This window comes from Lytechinus variegatus, chromosome 2, assembly GCF_018143015.1.
Source record: "Lytechinus variegatus isolate NC3 chromosome 2, Lvar_3.0, whole genome shotgun sequence".
Taxonomy (NCBI): Eukaryota; Metazoa; Echinodermata; class Echinoidea; order Temnopleuroida; family Toxopneustidae; genus Lytechinus; species Lytechinus variegatus.
The window spans coordinates 14,746,738-14,766,132 of record NC_054741.1 but is presented as its reverse complement, the minus strand read 5'-3'; the positions used below and the strand labels follow the sequence as shown (position 1 = coordinate 14,766,132).

General features: G+C 35.7%; 2 protein-coding genes across 2 annotated transcripts; one reads left to right on the top strand and one right to left on the bottom strand.

The window, feature by feature from the left end:
• Positions 1–841: 841 nt before the first annotated feature.
• LOC121407403 (dihydroorotate dehydrogenase (quinone), mitochondrial-like) lies at positions 842–14,748 on the bottom strand. Its single transcript, XM_041598459.1, has 9 exons — positions 14,627–14,748; positions 11,632–11,841; positions 8,740–8,939; positions 8,099–8,181; positions 6,992–7,182; positions 5,926–6,045; positions 3,453–3,606; positions 2,541–2,700; positions 842–1,575 (listed from the first exon to the last, which is right to left on the bottom strand). The coding sequence occupies exons 1-9, from the start codon at positions 14,636–14,638 to the stop codon at positions 1,524–1,526; spliced, it is 1,182 nt and encodes a 393-aa protein (XP_041454393.1). The 5' UTR covers positions 14,639–14,748; the 3' UTR covers positions 842–1,523.
• A 355-nt stretch (positions 14,749–15,103) lies between these two features.
• On the top strand, positions 15,104–17,679 carry LOC121407402 (tartrate-resistant acid phosphatase type 5-like). The gene has a single exon (XM_041598458.1). The coding sequence runs from the start codon at positions 15,497–15,499 to the stop codon at positions 16,508–16,510; it is 1,014 nt and encodes a 337-aa protein (XP_041454392.1). The 5' UTR covers positions 15,104–15,496; the 3' UTR covers positions 16,511–17,679.
• The last annotated feature ends 1,716 nt before the right edge of the window (positions 17,680–19,395 follow it).

Sequence of the window (19,395 nt, the reverse complement as noted above, 5' to 3'; positions counted from 1 at the left end):
TTTTTAGGGTTAATTACTACATCATACGTGACATCGAGAATTATTACTGTAATACCAGACCATAAAGACCATCTGTTCATAAAGACCACTATCTTAGCTCCCTTGGGTGATCCTTAATGACAAATTTCACTAAAATGGTTATAAAGTCCACTCAAAATAATAGTTTAAACAAGCTCCTATTTCAATGTTTTTCAGGGGGGGGGGGTGAAAAAGGACAAAGGGGGGAAAAACTGAGAATGATTTAACATTGACTTCTGCTCAACAAAAAGGTACAAATTATGTAGATTTCTTTTAAAGAAAATGTAAATTAGCTTCTACGATTTAGCATGACATTACAATGAGCTTACTTTGAGGTAGATGTGCTGCTTGGATTCAGTACGAACTCACTTATAATTTGTTACAACTGGCATTCATCTGTAAGAGATTTTTACTTATACCTCATAAGTGAATTATTACCATGAATCCTGTTTTTAAAGATCACACACACAAAAAAAATTAATGTAGACCTTTTAAGTCATCACAAACGAAATTTCTTCTAATACACAATCAAGTTCTAAGAAGTTATTATTATTACCTCATGACATCTAAGATTACAGTGAAACCTGTGTTTTTAAACACCACACAAATTATCTTTATACAAACATACATGGATATGTATTTTTAAAAATTTGTCTCAATGTAACAATCGCCAGCCTATAGTAGTGAGATTGGTGAAAAAACATGTGAAATGACTCTACTTGAAAACTTGGTAATTCACCGTTTTAAACATGGTAGGCAAGAATTTACTTGTTCTTTTCATGCAACAAGTTACTGGCCCAACAGTGATTTTTACCGGTCTGGGACCGACTTTGTATAATACATACTCCATGATTGGAAATTTAAAAGAAAGTAACAAATCAGACAAAAATCATATATCATACATGACATCAAGAATTATTACTGTAATACCCTTCTTAAAAGACCATACAAGAAATGGTGGTGTTCCAAAAAAGCGTCTGAAAGGATTTCTTCTTTACACAATCTGGTAAACCCAGTCAAAACTAAGCCCACACATTTCCTGGAGGAGTCTGTAAAATAATAATAAAGCATAAGTAACCAACAGGTTAGTACAGTTGTACTATCTTGTGAGACTTTGGCCCTTTGAAGCTTCTTCAGACGGCGACGACTACTGTTATTGCTCAAGGACAGGGTTTAATAAACCAGTTCAGAGTTATCTCATGGGCAAATTTCATTAAATGACCTTTCCTTCCATCTATTATGATGGGCAAATTTCAAAGCAAGATATTATGTAAGCATGCCTGACATAGCAGGATGCAGAAATTGCATGGGCCAGATGACTAAAATAGCATGTCCATGAAATCTTTATGAAGGTGTTTTATTTGCATTTCTACGTTGAATACAAATCAACTGTAGAAGCAATTAAGTTTTGTGCCACAGGAACCAGATATGCAGAAGTGAAATATGCTATTTTAGTATTCCGCTTTGTTGTCTATCTTTGTGAAGTATATCTATGTGAAGTGATGCTATCTGTTGTCTGCTCCGACTGCATCTGATACAGACTGAAATCCATCTTTTCTGTAAACAAAAAAAGTAAATGACTTTCAGAATAAAATTTAATCATAGAATAAGAATTGAAACAAAGTAAGCAACTTGCTGTTTTGTAGACATTTATAAACATCTCTCCTCTTTTGTAGCATTTTTGTTTACCTTTTGAAAAACTGCAACAACAACAAAACTTATCCACTTATATACTCTATAGGGCTGAACACTAATGGCTACAAACAGGAAATCTTGTCAATTTCGCTCACTCTGGAAGTAAAATAAGTTAAACTATTACAATGACTGTCTATGTTTCTCAACTGGCCATTTTTTAGATATCATTACTGTTGAGTGGCCAATGTCAACATACAGTATTATTGGAGCACACTGTAAAGCTTTGTAACAATCAGGACAAGGCTTTATACCATTCGGAAATGAATCTAGACAAAATAGTAGATATAATAGGCCCTATATTCAAATTTAACTAAGATTAGCCGAGAAGTGACAAGATGACTAAGAATATGAAATAATAAAACTAAATAATGTGTCTATTTCTTACTTTTTTAATATGATGTATCCTACACCCCACCTAAAATAAAAATTTCCACCCACTTTTGGGTCGCTCTTGCATTCACTTTGAAAAGAGCAAATTTATTGTCAAACTGTAGGCCTATAATTACAGTGGCAGATCCAGTCAAGTTATTTAAGCACAACGGTTGGCCCATCCAAAATATTTTGATTAAGTTGGCTGTCTCATCCCTGTTAAATGTATCTCATATACATTACACACAAATTTCATTGTATTTTACTTAATTCATCACCTTCTGTTTGATTTATGAAATTGTTTAATTTCTCCTTTTTTGGTAGTCAGATGTTTTGTTTGTGATTTTAATGTAATTACAGACTTGTAGAACAGCCATTGGCTAAAGTTTGCTATATTTTAAACCATAAGTGAAAAAGTTCACCCCCATCTGACTTTTAAAAGATGTGAGGAAACTTACCTCAGCAATTCTTCTAATTCCCTATTAATTTTAGATGGTAGAGGCGGTCCTTCGTATGCAAATGCAGTGTAGAGTTGAACCAATGAGGCTCCAGCTCTTATCTTCTCATAGGCATCTCGACCTGAGCTGACCCCACCCACTCCAACGATGGTCACTTTACCTGAAAAAAAATCATTAAAAATGCAATTGTTATCCATTAAATTATGTCTAGTAAAAGAAAAATACATTACCACTTAAGAAAAGATATCATCACCATGCAGAGCTGTTTATTTGAGGGCTTCCGATTTTATAACTTTGCAATTATGGTAACTACTATGGTAACAATACTCGGCAACCAATCAAAATCAGGGCTTCCATGTGAGTTACCATAATTGAAAATTTACTTGAAAATATTTATTCAGAGATGCACAGTATGCCTGCAATTTGTAACAAACAGAACTTGTATTGGTTTACGCTCACATGTGCATAGGCTGTGCAAATTTGCACATGAAAAAAAAATTGTGGACAAATATTATTTTACCTCAAATTAGTGTCATATTTCATGTGACTTTTTTTAAGTCTTCATCAATTTTACCAAATATAAGTAAGATTCTAAAAGAAATTACGATCCAGAATTGGACTTTTAGGCAGGCTAGTGCACATTCCTCATATTTTATTATAATGAGTAAACATGGACTTACTTGTATATTTCATTGTGACATTTTTCAAGTCCAGTCAAAGAAACTTCATCAGGCTAAATGAACTTTGGCCGTGAGGGGTGGAGGATGGGGTCTACATTACAACCTAGCCAAAACTTAAAATTTGGTAGATCCCTTGAAACTTTTCAAATTTTCTGACCACATATATCCAGGTAACAGGTTTGCTTTTACACTTAGCTTAATGAAATCTAAAACATTCATAGACATTTCTCACCATTTGTTAATCTGTACATATCCCGAACTGTCGCTGTTGACATGTTTTTTAAAGGAGCACCACTCAAACCGCCAGTCTCTCCTTTATGCTTGCCCACTAGGCTATCAGGACGAGTTATCGTTGTGTTGGTTACGATGATACCCTCCACAGCACCCTAAAGACAACAACAACGAAAGTACCGATAATCACTTGTGACACATTCTTTAACATTTTCCCACACTTAAATGCACTTATAGTACCATTTATTTATAATTGTTTGAGGCTAAAAATCACCCTTATCTGTGTCTCTTTAGAGCCTGAATTTTTTTTTATTTGAATAGAGCAAGGCCACATTTCCCGTTGGTTAAACAGAACAAATGGAGAAAAATTAAAAAGGGCACAATGAATCTCTGTGGTGTATGAGAAGGCCATTAAGGTCAGTTAGCAGGGTATCCCCAGCCATGGCGCTGACAGCCTTATATTTAAAGCCCTAATTTTTTTTAGTGATACACATTTTCCTAAGAAAGGATTTTAAGTGAACTTTTGACCTTTTGCATAAATCCCAAAGAGTCACACACTGCCAATCAATATTCAAGGTAAATTACATTCCTTCTTGTTTACAAAAGCCAATGTTGTAGATTTCATCTGCCTGTAATTTACACATCGAAACACTATAGTCAAGGTGACTTACATATTTGATCACCCAAGCTGAGGTAAGTTTCTTGACCAATGTGTACATTTCATAGAAAGCATGTCCTGTGTAATCTACAAGCAATCACCCCACTAAAGCAATGACCTACATGAGCCAGCTTCAAGGTCATTGACATTGAAGTGTTCAAACACAAACTTTGACTTCATTTACACATTCAATCTGACAGATTTATACATTGCAGTTATTAATTGCAAGTCCCCAGGTCAATCACAAAACTTGTTATTAATAGCAGACTTGCGAACGATCTCTAGTCTGCTTCTTTTAATATTTTATTTGATATTTTGATAACAAATAGTTTTGAAAGATAAAATAAGGCACTTTGTTGATTTGAATGATCAACATTTTAACCAACAGTATAAAGCATTCATTTACCAATCCCTTTACATTTCCAAAATCTTTGTGATAACTGATATTGTTTTTTTCTTCATAGATTTCCATTCCAATCCTTTTCTGTAGTAATGAAGGTTTTGCCTGTACAACAATAACAATATTCCAAATACTTCGTAATTTTCAATTCACTAGGTCATGGCCGATGGTTTAATTTTTATATTGACTAACATCACCATGACCCATGGCTTTAGTCTATGATCTATTTTATCTAATTGCCATTTGATCCAACTGTCCCTTGGTCAAACACTCACATAGTTTATGTGTCATTTAGTGACACCTAACGACAAGACAGTGTCATTTCCATTTCTTCTATTTATTGATTCCCACTTTGTAAAATGAAGATTTGATACATAAATGGTTCATTATGCCATTTAAATGTTAGACCAAATGGATGTAAGTCAAAATGGGTAAAGCACAACTGCAAATTAAGCAAAGTGTAAAATATACTAAATGGCTTTTAGACCAAAGGGTAGATGAATAAGTTGTAAACAAACAAAGATTAGAACATAAAGGATGAGACCAAATGGAAAGTAAACAACATGGTTTCCAGCTTTTCAAGAAAACAAAATTCCCTGATTTTTCCCTGATGAAGTTTAAACTTTCCCTAAAAATTATTTAAACCCATTCCCACTTTTGCACGTTTTCTATAAAGTTGTTACAGTGAATTACATGTATTTTCAGTATATAAAAAAAATGTAGAACTAATTAGTACTATTACAGAGGTATGTAATGGCCTCCCTTCTGCCCGTACAGCCATCCTTTCCTCAACTTTAATATACAGAAAGAGGTTGATTTCTAGTAGGATGGGGGGTCGGGTGTCCGGACACTTTATAATTTTGAAGCCTTCTTTTTTTGTCTTTGGATTACACTAAAAATATGAATTCAATAGCTGTAATCATCTTCTATTTTGTTCTCTACAATATTTCCTAACATTTTGTACTAAAAATTGATGAAACTTCATTTGTAAATTTTTCCAAATGACTTTCTAAAATTGATCGTCTGTACACACAACCTGTCCGGACACACAACAACTGGGTATATCATTAAATTAAAAACACACTATGTTAAAGACGCCACTTTACAAATATAACAGAGTCTGACTGACTACATACCGTGCTTTCGACTTTTGGGCTGATCAAAATTCCGATTTAATCCCTCAATTGAGGCATTTCCCCCTGATTTGAAGTATTTTTAATCAAATTCCCTGATTGGAAAAAAAAGGAAAATAATTTCCCCAAATTTCCCTGATGTGGGCTGGGAACCCTGGAACAAAGTGGCAATTGAACACTTTACATTGCAATATTATTTTTACCAAAGGATGTTAAAATTCATCCATTTGTTTATCAATCAATGATATAATCAATGTGTTTAAGTGTATTTTTCTTTTCTCACCTTTTTGGCCATCACTACAGCAGCTATATCCTCCTTATCTGCTTGAGTTAAATCAGGAGCTATTTTGACTAGAACTGGAGGCTTAGGTGTACAGGGCAAGAGATCTCTCGTGGCAACTACCTACAAAATCAAAATCAAAATAATTGCTAAAGCCCTAAAATTTGTAATTATTCAACAGCCATAAAAAACATTACTTTGTGTATGAACATAAGCTAACCAAAGCAGTGTGCAACCAATTCGAAAAAAAATAAATGTAATATTTGTTTAAGATATATAAATATTATAAGGATAAAATAGTTGGCTACACAGAAGACAAAATACTTTGCCACTACACTTGTGCTAAACTTAAAAAAATGACCTTTTCCAAAGTCTCTAACACAGGAGTGGACAGAAACAGATGAAATGCATGGTCATCTATGTAGAGAATATATTATCAAGTCAATGTCACTAGCTCTCACTGAGGACAACATACCCGATGGAGCCAGTGTTTAAGCATATAGATGTTGCAATTTTCTTTCTCCCCATTTTTCACCTTTAGTGTATATTAATAAGTTAGGTATTGTTTCCATATATAAGAGTGACAATATTGATTGATATTATTTTCAAAGATATATTGGACTTATATAAGGGTTATTTATATTGCGCACATATCCACCTTGTTAGGTGCTCAAGGCGCTCCTATATCACCCGGCTAAGCTAGGCGTTCATAGCACACACACCTTTTTAAGGAATTATTTCCTACCGGTACCCATTTACCTCACCAGGGTTGAGTGCAGCACATTGTGGATCAGTTTCTTGCTGAAGGAAATTACACCATGGCTGGGATTCGAACCCACGACCCTCTGTTTCAAAGTCCGAAGACTAATCCACTGGGCCACAACGCTCCACATGCAAAGCTCTTAAAGATAACTTAACCAAGTTTCCTTATCTACCTCACTGCCTAGATGATTTTAAGAACTCAAGTATTCTTTCTATATTGCTTATACATCTAGGAAAAGAACATTTCTACAGAGACAGAGCTATCTAAATGTCCATTATTATAATTATTTCTTTGGGGATACCATACCTGGTCAACAAGCTCTGCTAACTGCTGTCTTCCCTGCATAGCCCTTAGCCCAGGTGTGTTGGGACTAGAGACGTTGATGACTAGGTAGTCCCCTAAGCAGCCTAGTTTCTTCACACCGTTGACATAGTCCTGGACCGCACTCGCAGAGGTCTTGTTCTTACCAAGGTTGACACCAATAATGCCCCTTTGATCTATCATAGCAGGCATAAATGGAATACAAGAATGTTGAACTAAGTACATTCTTGGAAGAAAGAAAGAGTCTATAATAAACACATTCTAACCAAGTCTGAAAGCAAGTCGGTCCAGAGACAACACTAGAGAAAATACTTGTTTCAATTTTCCTTCCATGCATAAATCCAGGGACTTTAGGATGCATCTATTCAGATCAATTTCCTTGAGTGAAGGGTTTGCACAGAAAATGTATTTGAACTTGCTATAGCATCACCTGCATAAAGAGCCCACATGTCTTCAAAGAAACACTCAGGGTGATTGATTGGAATATGTATAACAGCAATCTGTCCATAAAGACTATCTTAATAGCAGATACGAACCAATAGCGCCACCTCGAGTCCTGGCCAGTTTCCTTACCCATAATGCCAGTGTAGTCTAGTAATATAGACCCACTTGAATGATAACATGCTAATTAACTACTCAATGCATTTCTACCGCAAAAATCATGTTACCAAGTAGCAAATCAATTACTTTTCTTCTAAAATTTTTTTAGTTTGTCTAATACAATTATAGGTCAATTTATTCTTTGTAGTCTTAGTAGATATCTGAAAACATACATTTCAAGACTATGTATTTATAACACACAGTCAATGAGAGACAACACAGTTCACTCTCCCTTTAATAGCTCCCTTGGTGGTCATTACAGACAGCTTTGAATGTAACTAAAATGGTTGAAGGTACATGTAAAGAGCACTTAAAAGAGAGTAACGTTTTCAGAAGGGGGGGGGGGGGTGTTGAAAAAAGGCAATGGGAGGGGGAAAAAGACTGATATAAAATTGACTTCTGCTTAAATAGTTAACACAAATTCTGAAGATTTATTTAAAAGAAAATGTAAATTAGCTTCTACGATTTAGCATGACATTACAATTAGCTTACTTTGAGGTAGATGTGCTGCTTGCTCTTGCCTTTCCTTCAGTCTCTGTTGAGCTACATCATGTCCAACACTATTAAAGCCATACCTACAGGGAGAAGGAATAAACATAAAACCATCATGAAATAATATGTGACATGGGTGGTAATCTGACAAAACGGTATGCATTTACAAGAGATTTGGTTATGACTCACATGTATTTGATCGTTCATGTTTTCTTAATTTTCTTCAAACATCACAATTTTTTTGGGGGCTGCTCAAAAATGAGATAGGATTTTGGTGGTTGGAACAGAACACTAAGAAAAAAAAGAGTTTTGAGGCTTTGTGGAATGCTGTAAATTGTTCATAGGGGCAAAAAAAGGAAAAGTAAAACTTTACAACAAATGAACATCAAGACATTCATATACATATCATGGTAAAAAAAAATTGCTTCAAACCTGCTTACAATCTGGGGAAAGTTTACATAAATTTCCAGTTGTATGTAGAATATAATACATGACTGAATTAGTCACATCATGATCATTCAACACACTTTTCTATCAATGAGTCTGCATGTTAATGTACATATCATTTGCACATTTTTGCTTAAACATTATTTTTAGTACAACTTCATTCTTCTTAAAACATTCCCTGATTTCCTCAATACCTATTGATAATTGCCTTGTCTTCGGTCAATCTGAACACTCTGGGTTTGGGGTTTCCCTCTTGGGGTTCAGGGGTGACACTGCCAACCTCTACGAACCCAAAACCCATCTTGAGTAGACCATTCATGGCCTCCGCATGCTTGTCAAATCCAGCGGCCATGCCAATGGGATTGGTGAATTCTAAACCCATGGCTTTGCAGTGCTGTAATGGAAAAATATGGACAGTTGGAAACACAGGTTTGTATACATACCGGTACCCGGTGTAAAATTATTGAATTTTCACAACTTTACACATGCTTGCAATAATACTGATATGATAGATCCGGTATCTAGCAAGGGTGCCGGAAGGAGGGGGGGGGGGGGGCATTTGCCCCCTCAAAGAAAATTGGGCAAAACAAGATTTAGCCCCCCTAAAAGTAGAAAAATTATATCATTTAAGGACAAAAGTAAACGATGAAGACACTTTTCTGCCAAAGAATTGTCATTTCCATTGTCAAAAATGAAAACATTTTCCCCCTGAATTACACATCATAGTAAGCCTTGCGTCTTTTGACCAATATGTCCCTCTGTGAAACATACCTTTGATAAGCCCCTTTCCCATCTTATTACAGTGTGATAACGTTTAACCTTTTAATGAATTCATTTCAGACTAAAACCGAATGGCAAATTGAAAGTGGTTCGCCAATGCTGTGTCGGCTAACAAACCTGCGGTCGCCCAGAAACACTCAGACCGGACCCGATATCACCAACGCGCGTGAACACTAGTTACTCAAGCAACATATGAAATCTGAAAATAGCTGTAAAACTGAAAAGTTTAAAGAGTTATAGAGGCTTGAAAGTTGCTTATTGGATAAATGAGAAGATGCTAGCTTGAGTCGGCGAATGGAGTGCAGAGCAGTACTCATCTATCAACTAATCAAGCCTCTTCAAGTCTTCAACCTTTTCTGGTTTACTGTCTTTATCAGGACTACGCTCATTTGAACAAAAAATTACTCGACTATCAACTGTCCACTTCCTCCTATCAATTTCACTTCTTCCTCTATCCACTTTTTCGAAAACTCCACATGGTGTACCGTCAACCACATCCGCTATTGGAATGTAATTGTTTTCTTCTAAATAATGTTACATAATGTACATTATGAACTGCCGTAGTTTGTTAATTCATGATTATTTACAAATGAATATTTCATGGAATTTGATATTCATCATTTCCTAGTTATGGTCACATTTTCCCCAGAAAATATGTAAAGAAAAAAGAAGATTTTGAAGGGGTCATCCAAAAGTGCTTCCCAGCCATACAAAACATGCCAAAGGAAACACATAAATCGAGTAATGTTTTAAATTTTCAGAAAAGTATAAAATTGTTAGACAATAATTAAGCAGGTCATATTTCTTTTTCCTCCAGTTACAAAATATGAAACGTTTTGCCTATGCATGGATAATCAGGGACTGACTATCTCCAATGCTGAGGTCAGAAATGATTTGCATAAAATGGGGATTTAAGTGCTTATCGACGTCTGCCACGTCAGAACAGTATGACATTTTGAATTTGAAAAGACATTCATTAGAATGTATGTTGTTTCTGTTGTTACGCTTCTTCTGCTTAATACACTCCTTGAAACTTTTGTGCTCTCTTGTGTCGTCCGTGTATGTAAATGAATATAAATAAGTATTTCTGAAAGGACAATGCATGAAAAATGTAATTTCTGGTATTTTGAGTCAATATTTATAAGCGTATTACGTAATTCAATTAATCAGACACAAAAAACACATTTTGCGCGCAGATTATATAGGTTCTCATAAACTCTGAGTATAGTCTTTCGTAGTGAATTCTATGTTTAATTCTCAAGAAATTTATTTTTGAATTCTCTTAGAAATGCAACTTTTATACACCATTTTTACACAAAGTCCTTACGGGGGGTCCAACCCCCTCTCCCACTTGATCGCTTCAGTATCTCACGCTGTCAAATATATTGTGCCCCCTTCGGTATTTTGCCCCTTCAAAACTGAAAGTGTTCTGGCGCGCCTGGTATCTAGTATGTTTTTATGAAGATTTTTCATCAAATATATCTAGGGAAGTATATATGGTGGATATTATATCACATGATTTGCATTATTTTAGAGGGCCAAAAGTTTACGGCCCTAACATACTTTCTAATATTGATTGTACTTTATATCTTCACTATGTTTGCTGGATTTAGCTGTCAAATAGTTTTTTTTTCCATACCAGGGTGATGTTTAATAAAGCTGTTTAACAAAAAATTTATACATAACTGGTGACACTTTCTCGTGCAGAATCAGATTTTCAATAATTTGCATTCCATAAAAGTTGAAATCCAATATTTTTGGATCTAAATTATTGTTGTTATCATGTATTTCAAGGCATAGTTTATGTAAAATAAACAGAAATTTTGAAATTTGGGGCATATAATTCAGTACAAGAAGGTTAACTAGTCTATCCATAAAATAATACGAAACTTTCAAACTGGGTTTGTTTCATATTTCTGTTTGTAAAATACATGTATGCATGACTTCCTTAGGAGACTAGTGACCCTAACTTAGCACAGTCTAAAACATGTTCAACTCTTGTCCACTTTGGTTACTTGTGAGAGGGAATCTACTTCCTCCAGAGGGAGACTAAAAACAGTCACATTACCCCCCCCCCTGCCCTTTCCACTTCAGTTGCCTCCTGCTGAAGTGGACTTGGGGGGGGAGGGGTTAATTTGTTTTCTGTGAGTCTCCCTCTATGTTTAGCAAAGAAGATTTTCCCCTCATAAGGGCCAAACTGGAAAAGTTCTAGTTGTGCGTAAAGTCAGGCATGTCTTTAGAACTTTATTAGTTACCTTTATGAAACACCACACTGTTTTGAATGGGAAGCAATGATCAATGCTTACCAGAATTGAAGAATCCTTGTACTTGCTCCTTGGCACCAATCCCCAGGCTGCGGCTTTCACTGCCAAGACGTGGGCTCTTTCTGGGTCTACCCATCGGAACGCTGGCATCACAAAGTCATGGTAGAACTTCTCATTGCCATTAGCAATGTTGATCCCGGTGAAACAAACAGCACCCCCTCCAAGGATAATAGCAGCACCCTTGAGCTTATGCTGTAGTAGAAGGAAAATTATGAAACCTTATATTCAGGGACAGTGATTTGGGGTTTACCAGTTAATCAAAAAGAAAATATTTTTGGTTATTTACTTTTCTTGAGAGAATCTATTGAATTTACCTTTGCAGAGCAGAATTCAGGTCTCTGCAGTCATGGCTGTGTACAATTTATAAGACAAAATGCATTTTCCATTTTACATCCATTTTGAAACTGAATTAAATCAACAGATTTTCAGAAATGGAAAGGCTTGTTAAAAAAGGCTGTGTAAGTTACGCATCAGTTTCGGGTAAATTTTCATGGGCAGCCTAAGGGCCAAAATTAAATGACCAGTATAGTGGAGTGCATAGAAGCAAGCTAGACCTGCTAAATAGCAGGCAACTTGTCAATCAAAGAACAAAGCTACCAAGTGATAGAGATTGCCAAATGTACCATTTACAAAAATGCGCCGTAAAAGGACCGCAGATAAAGCATGATAATCTCATCCAAACTTTTACAAGCCAGTTGCAATGCTCATGGCTTTAGGAAGACACCATCAGGATATGCGACCATACACATGTATACCAGGAGCGTTGCTAAGGGGGAGTGGTGAATGCATTCATATGCTTGTTACAGTAATGGAGAAAAACAAACAAGAGGAGAAAATGATGAAAAAGAAAAAGAGTAGGGAAGAAAGAATAAAGACTAGGCGGCGGTCTAGGCCCTATCAAGAAGTCAGATATAAATCACGTTACTCTACTGCCTATAACCCCTATTATTCAATTAAAACAAAATGGCTTCCCCTTTGGGTTGTCAAGCCCCCCTCCCCTCCCCTCCCTTCAAGAAATCCTGATGTTACCCTTTTGCCAGGGTTGGGCTAAACTATTTTCTTCAATTTCAATTACAATTATGTAATTGAAGAAAATTCCAATTACAATTAGGCGTACTTTTCAATTAAATCACACTTTTTTCAATTACAATTTCCAAATACTTTTGTCAATTACTTTCTAGGAAAGTCATAAATGGAACCAGTTTTTATTCTTATCAGAGTACCCCCTATTTCAACGTAATTCAAAGTTACATAGGAACTGACAAGATGAACGTTTAGGTTAGAGAGCACGGATTCTGCCTCTTAATCTCTTTGATGCTGAAGCAGTTGACATGGAAAAGGTCCTGAAATTAAATTCTAAAATCATTAATGTCAGTTTATTCTTCTTCTTCAGGGTAGACCTGTGTCCTTCACACTTGAAGATTAATGTTAAGTCATTAAATGTTATTCGAAGTAATTGACAGTAATTAAAGTCAGTTACATTTTCTTATCAATTACAATTACTTTCCCTTTCAAAACTTCAATTACAATTACTCTAAAACATGGAATTAATGAATTAAGTAATTGATCAATTACCTTGTAATTGAGCCCAACCCAAATTTACCATAAAGTTATGCGCAACCTACATGGCCTTTTATAACAAGCCAATACCGGGTAATGGAAAAGACCTTTGAAATAGAAAATGAGTATCACTAGATATTGATATTATTAACATGATCACTAAAAAAAATATGACATTAATTAAACTTATTTAGAAATTAGAACACCATTAAAACAAAAATTTAAGAGGATAAAGCAGAAGAAATTAACAGTAGGCATAATCATAATGATGATTGATGCTAATGCCAAAATTGATGATGGTAATGATAATTATGATAATGTTGTTGCTGTGACTACCTCAGCGGGCAAAGAGTTCCAGTCATTAGCCACTCTAGTCTCTAACACTGAAGCCTTTTGAAGGTTTTTTGTCTCACACTCAGTCTAATCCTTTTCCTATAAAATTAGTCATTTCATTTTCAAGTAGTCTTTCTAACGTTAGTTCTCGGCTGGATCAACTGTCTAAAGTTGGTTAGTTTAAGCATGCGCATGTTCGCCACTCTCAGTACAAGGTTTATTAAGCTAGCCCATTAAAGTATTAATTACTAGGCCCATCATTCAGATTTCAGCTACACCTATGGTACCTACTGCTACTGCTCTGACACAGTCTGAGCTAGTAGTAACCCAGGGGCTTACCGTGTATTTGACCATACTCACGGGACTAGCGTGATTTATGGTCTAAATATTTCTCCAAATGAATTGTGAAAAGAGAAATTATGCACTTACCATGATTGTATGGATGAACTTATGAAGGTCTAACGAGTGGCAGTTTTCCTGACATCTGGGCACAGACTGGAACCTCAAAAAACGAAAAGTTCTCTCCTACTTCTACCCGCGTCTCGATCGGCCATTTTTGTTATGAATTGTAAATGGCCAATCGAAACGGGGATAGCTAGGAGAGAACTTTTTGTTTTTTGAGGTTCCAGTCTGTGCCCAGATGTCAGGAAAACTGCCACTCATTAGACCTTCATCCATACAATCATCATTTCATGGTAAGTGCATAATTTCTCTTTTCACAATTCATTTGGAGAAATATTTAGACCATAAATCACGCTAGTCCCGTGAGTATGGCCAAATACACGGTAAGCCCCTGGGTTCAGCTAGTCATGCTAGTAGTCATTGGTAGTAGCAAAGCCAAAGATGGTCATATCCTTCAAATTTTCAATTCTTATCCATAAATAGACCAAAAGCTTCAGTCTCTGTATTTTGGTTGTTCCGCTGAACTGCGTTGGCTCACTCACCAATACAATGTGAATGGGGATTATAGTAAAATGTCAGAAATTGTTGAACAAATCCCAGAAACGACGGTTATTCCTGTCTAATCTATTAAAATGACTATGATTTTCTTTTAAAAAAATAAGAAGCATATTTCATACTTAACCTTTAGAGACATTGAGTTAGATCTTTGATCCTTTGAATATAATGAAAAGCGCTTTACTGTAGGCAGCTATTTTTTCCGGTATAAATACGGTAGGCCTATTGTATTTGTACAAAACAAAGTCTCTTTACTGTTGTTGGCTGCGCTTGCACGGTTAACGTTGCTTACGAAATTTCGCGCGGGATAGCTACTTTTCAGCTGTAGATGATTAATTTACCAAATAGTTTTCGTCGTTAATGAAGATTTGAACGGATGGAAATATCAAAAGTTATAATCATGAATTTAATAACAAGGAATGTATATTTTTCTTAACTTATATATCTAATTAAGAGTTTAAGGGCATAATTTATGACTTAAGGAAATATATATTTTTCTTTTTGATCCTGATTTACAGATACTACGAACTCAGGTCACCTGATCAAAAGTGCCTGGATCATGTGACATTGCAACAGTGTGATTTCCGTGTTACATGTACGCCGCGTCCTCGCAAGAATTAGCTCATCATTCATTTTCACCATGTTTTGTTAAATTTGTTTGTAGTCAATAAACTTGTCAGTCATCTCCAAACCACTTAGACTTTGGTTTTGATCAAGAACTGGTTGACTGTTGCTGATGTGGCGATAAAACTCATCGGGGGATCTCGAGGTCCAACTAAGCAGCAAGCTAACTAAATAAAATAAGTCGTAGTGAAGTCGGATTGCAATTAGCACTTCCTTGTCCCCGGCCTTGTTAGCAGACAGCAGGTCATGTCCAAATTAGCATGAGATGTGATTTGTGAGACCAGCTCAGCTGAATTTTGAAGGAGGCATCAAAAGCATCAATAACTTTGTAACAACTGTTGAGCTGAGAAAGTTGAAAATAACAGTAGAGAAAATGGATTCTCACACAGTGAGAGCATCATTATATACATCATGCATTTTGTTTGTTTTAGTATCTCTACAAGGTTCTTACTCAGCATACCTGGGTCAAAAGAATTCATTAAATTTCATGGTACTCGCTGACTGGGGCGGGCAGCCAAATTATCCATTCTATACGACCTGCGAGGAGTATGTTGCCAAACAGATGGGAGACCTCGCATCGAATTATGCAACCCAGTTTGTCCTTGCTCTTGGAGACAACTTCTACTATGATGGAGTTCAGAGCGTTACCGATCCTCGATTCAATGAAACATTTGAAAATGTCTTCACAGCAGATTCCCTTCAGGTTCCATGGTACGTGGTGGCGGGGAACCATGACTGGCATGGCAATGTTACGGCTCAGATACTTTACTCCAATGTGTCCAAGAGATGGAACTTTCCGTCCTTATATTACCTGGTGCGCTATCAGATCCCTTCGACACAAGAAATGGTTTCTTTCATCATGATTGACACTGTCTCGCTGTCTGGCACCACGGATGACTCCAATGTCCTGCAGCAACCAACAAAGCCCAAAGACCTCTTCCTTGTTGAAAAGCAGTTTTCCTGGATTGAGGATCAGTTGAAGGCTACTATGAACGACACCTATGTCATTGTTGCAGGGCATTACCCTGTGTGGTCAATTGCAGAGCATGGACCAACAGAGTTGCTTGTCGACCGTCTTCGCCCGCTGCTGATCAAGTACAACGTGAATGCTTACTTCAGCGGTCATGATCACAACCTGCAACATATCAGGGAAGACAACTCGTCTGTAGAATACTTTGTGATTGGATCAGCACACGAGGTTGATCCTTCAGTGGCTCACAAGAAGGATGTGCCAGAAAACTGGGTGAAGTTCCATTATGCTGATGAGTCTAGCCTTGGAGGGTTTGCGTACATGGAAGCAACAACTTCTGGAATGGACTTCACATTTGCTGACGGAAGAGCTGGTAAAAGCCTTTACCATGCAACCATCAAACCTCGAAAGATGTAAAATGTTTGAATTGAGGGTCAGGTTTTATTTTGATTGTGTTTTCCTTATGTCAGCAGTTGATTTTTGAAAAAAATTTGAATTTTCATTAACACCAAAGTTACAGACTAAATAAAAAAAGTGTTTGAATAAATTTTGATTGAAAGATATATATGATGTTTTGTTGAATATGGTCCATTTTATAATCTTATGCATATTGATTACAATGTAATTTGAGATTTGAGATTTAAGTTTAGCTTCTCACTTTCTTAGAAATAGGAAGATCACCCTCTTAAGTTAACTTTTCTGATACCATCAAAATAATGAAGCATCTTGGTTCCATTTAAAGATTGATTTATGTCAAAACATTGAATTTGTCTCAAGAATGTTCTGTTTGTATTCTAAACAAACTTTGAATTTGCTTAATTGTATCTTGCTATTTCATACTTCTTTTGTATAATGTAAGTTAACTGGTATTTCTACATCTTAGAAGGATTTGCTTATTTTCTTACATTCACTGAAAGAATTACCCACTTGTTGAATTAAATTTGTTTATCAGAGCTACATGTACCTACATATAACTGAAATTAGAAGCTTCTTTCATTTAGTTGGCATTTTTGGTTTCACTTTCTGAAATATCATTCAACTTTATTTTAAACATTCATTTTCCTATAAATGCAATCTGAACATCTGAAACCATGCATACTCCAAAGTTTGAACATGATAATAAGAAAAAATTATTTTGTTTATATGACACCTAATAATAGCTCTAAATGTCGCTTAGAGACATGTTTTGTGATAACCGCTATAAAATTGATGTTACTTAATTTGTGATAATTGTAAATGTTAATTGTGATAATTATAATGTTAATTGTGATAACCACTATATACATAATGTTTTTTTTAATTATTATCATTGTCACTTGAAATGTATGAATTTTGATGCAAAATATGCTCAAATAATTTTGTCATAATTGATAAGATTCCTGTTGAAAATTCTATGCAGTCTATGTGTCATATATTCTATGCAAAAAAAATATATTTTGAAATTATCATACATGATCCTACATGGAGGTATGTACATTAACTAGCAAATTATGACATTTTCATGATTGCAGTCAAACTGAGTACTTTCTTTGTATTTATATGATTCCTATAATAAATCATATTACCATCATAGTACTTAATGATCATACATTTTGTCTTTACCGGGTCTTTAATTCCGTAGCCAGGTGTCAGTGGGGGAGGGGGCGGGGGTAGGGAAAGCAGGGGTTATTTATTTATTTACGTTCACTTGGTTTACAAGCAGTCGGTTTAATCTCAGATAGCCTATTATCACATAGGCTAAACCCCTTTAATTTAGTCTAATGTTCAGTTGGTCTAATTTCCACTTCATCTTCCTATTATTTTCACCTTGTCAAATGAAAATTTGGTTCATAACAGTTCACTGGTAAATGGTGTTATACCAGGTTTATATTATACAAAAGGGGTATAGTCTTACTGAAAATTAGACAAACATGCTATGCAGTAATTAGACCAAATGGTTAGTAGATGAAATAGAATTAGGCCATTTGGGATGAGAACAATTGGAAAGTAGATGAAGCAAGTGTTGACAAATTCAGCAATTTATACTTTGTACATGAGGAAAATTGGTCAAGACAATATTTTGACTGTCTTCTGTAGTTTACATGTAAATGGAAGCAATTTGGTTTTAAATTAATACAGGAAGGATGTACTGATGGTAACAAAACAGAAAGCAGTTGCCTGATGTTCTGACTTGAGTTATAAATGCTTACGAGATTACAAGAAACCTACCTTTGATAGATTGCATTATCTGTCCTACATTGGCAATTGATACTTGATAGATCCATTCAGATTCTATCAATTCAGATTAAATCAATTTGTTGCTATAAATTGCAAGTATATAGCAATCAAATTCAAATTACAACTGAAAGACATGAAGATGTGACAAATGACTTGCAACTAATTGCAAGTTTCTTGCATGTATTTCAGAGAAAATATGCAAAGACTCAGTAGATGAGAAATATCAAGGAGACAGTAAAGAGAGATTTGAATAGGTAGGCCTGCATATAAATGTATGATCTTATTTCACAGATTTTTATTTTCATACATATAGCTAGAGAGCTTATTTCCAAAGGGGACTAAAGTTACTTGTATTTGTATATTTACTCTATCAATGATAATAATAATTCTTGTTTACCCCAAGCTAGCCACTTCAGCTACACTAGCTACATCTTTAACTTAACTTTTTTTTTAAAATGATAACTCAGAACCCCTCCCCACAAGAATTCCTTGCTACGGCCCTGAAAACTGACATTTGAACAAGGGCGTAGGCTAGGCATGCTGGGGCGCACCATCCCGCTGAGGCAGAGGAGTTCCGACACTGGCAATCAAACAATTTGGTACCCCTTCTACTTTCAACAGATTTTTCTTAATTTCAGTTCCACTTCCCCTAGATGTGCACCCCCCATAATTGTTCCACCTCCCCAGGATGTGTACCTCCTCATGCTCAAACCAGCCTACGCCAATGTTGAAAGAATAGTAAATGTACGGTATATGTTTATATTATTCATAATGGTTACTTAGCCACCTTGGTCGTTGTAGTAATCAACCATGGGTCAAGCACAAAACATTTTCTGCAAATCCCAAGAAAATGGGATGACGATTGGAGAAGGAAGGAAAAGAAAGACAAACACAAGGAGAAAGGGTGGAAAGAAGAGGAGAAAATGAAAGATTTTAATTCGCCTTTCTCCTTTTCATTTCTTTTTTCATCGACGACACCAGTGCGGCGGTAGCACTGGCGTACCTAGGATTTTCCAAAAGAGGGGCAAATTTTTTTGCCCCCCTCTTCAACCAAAAATCACGGATTTTTTACCAGAAAAAAATTG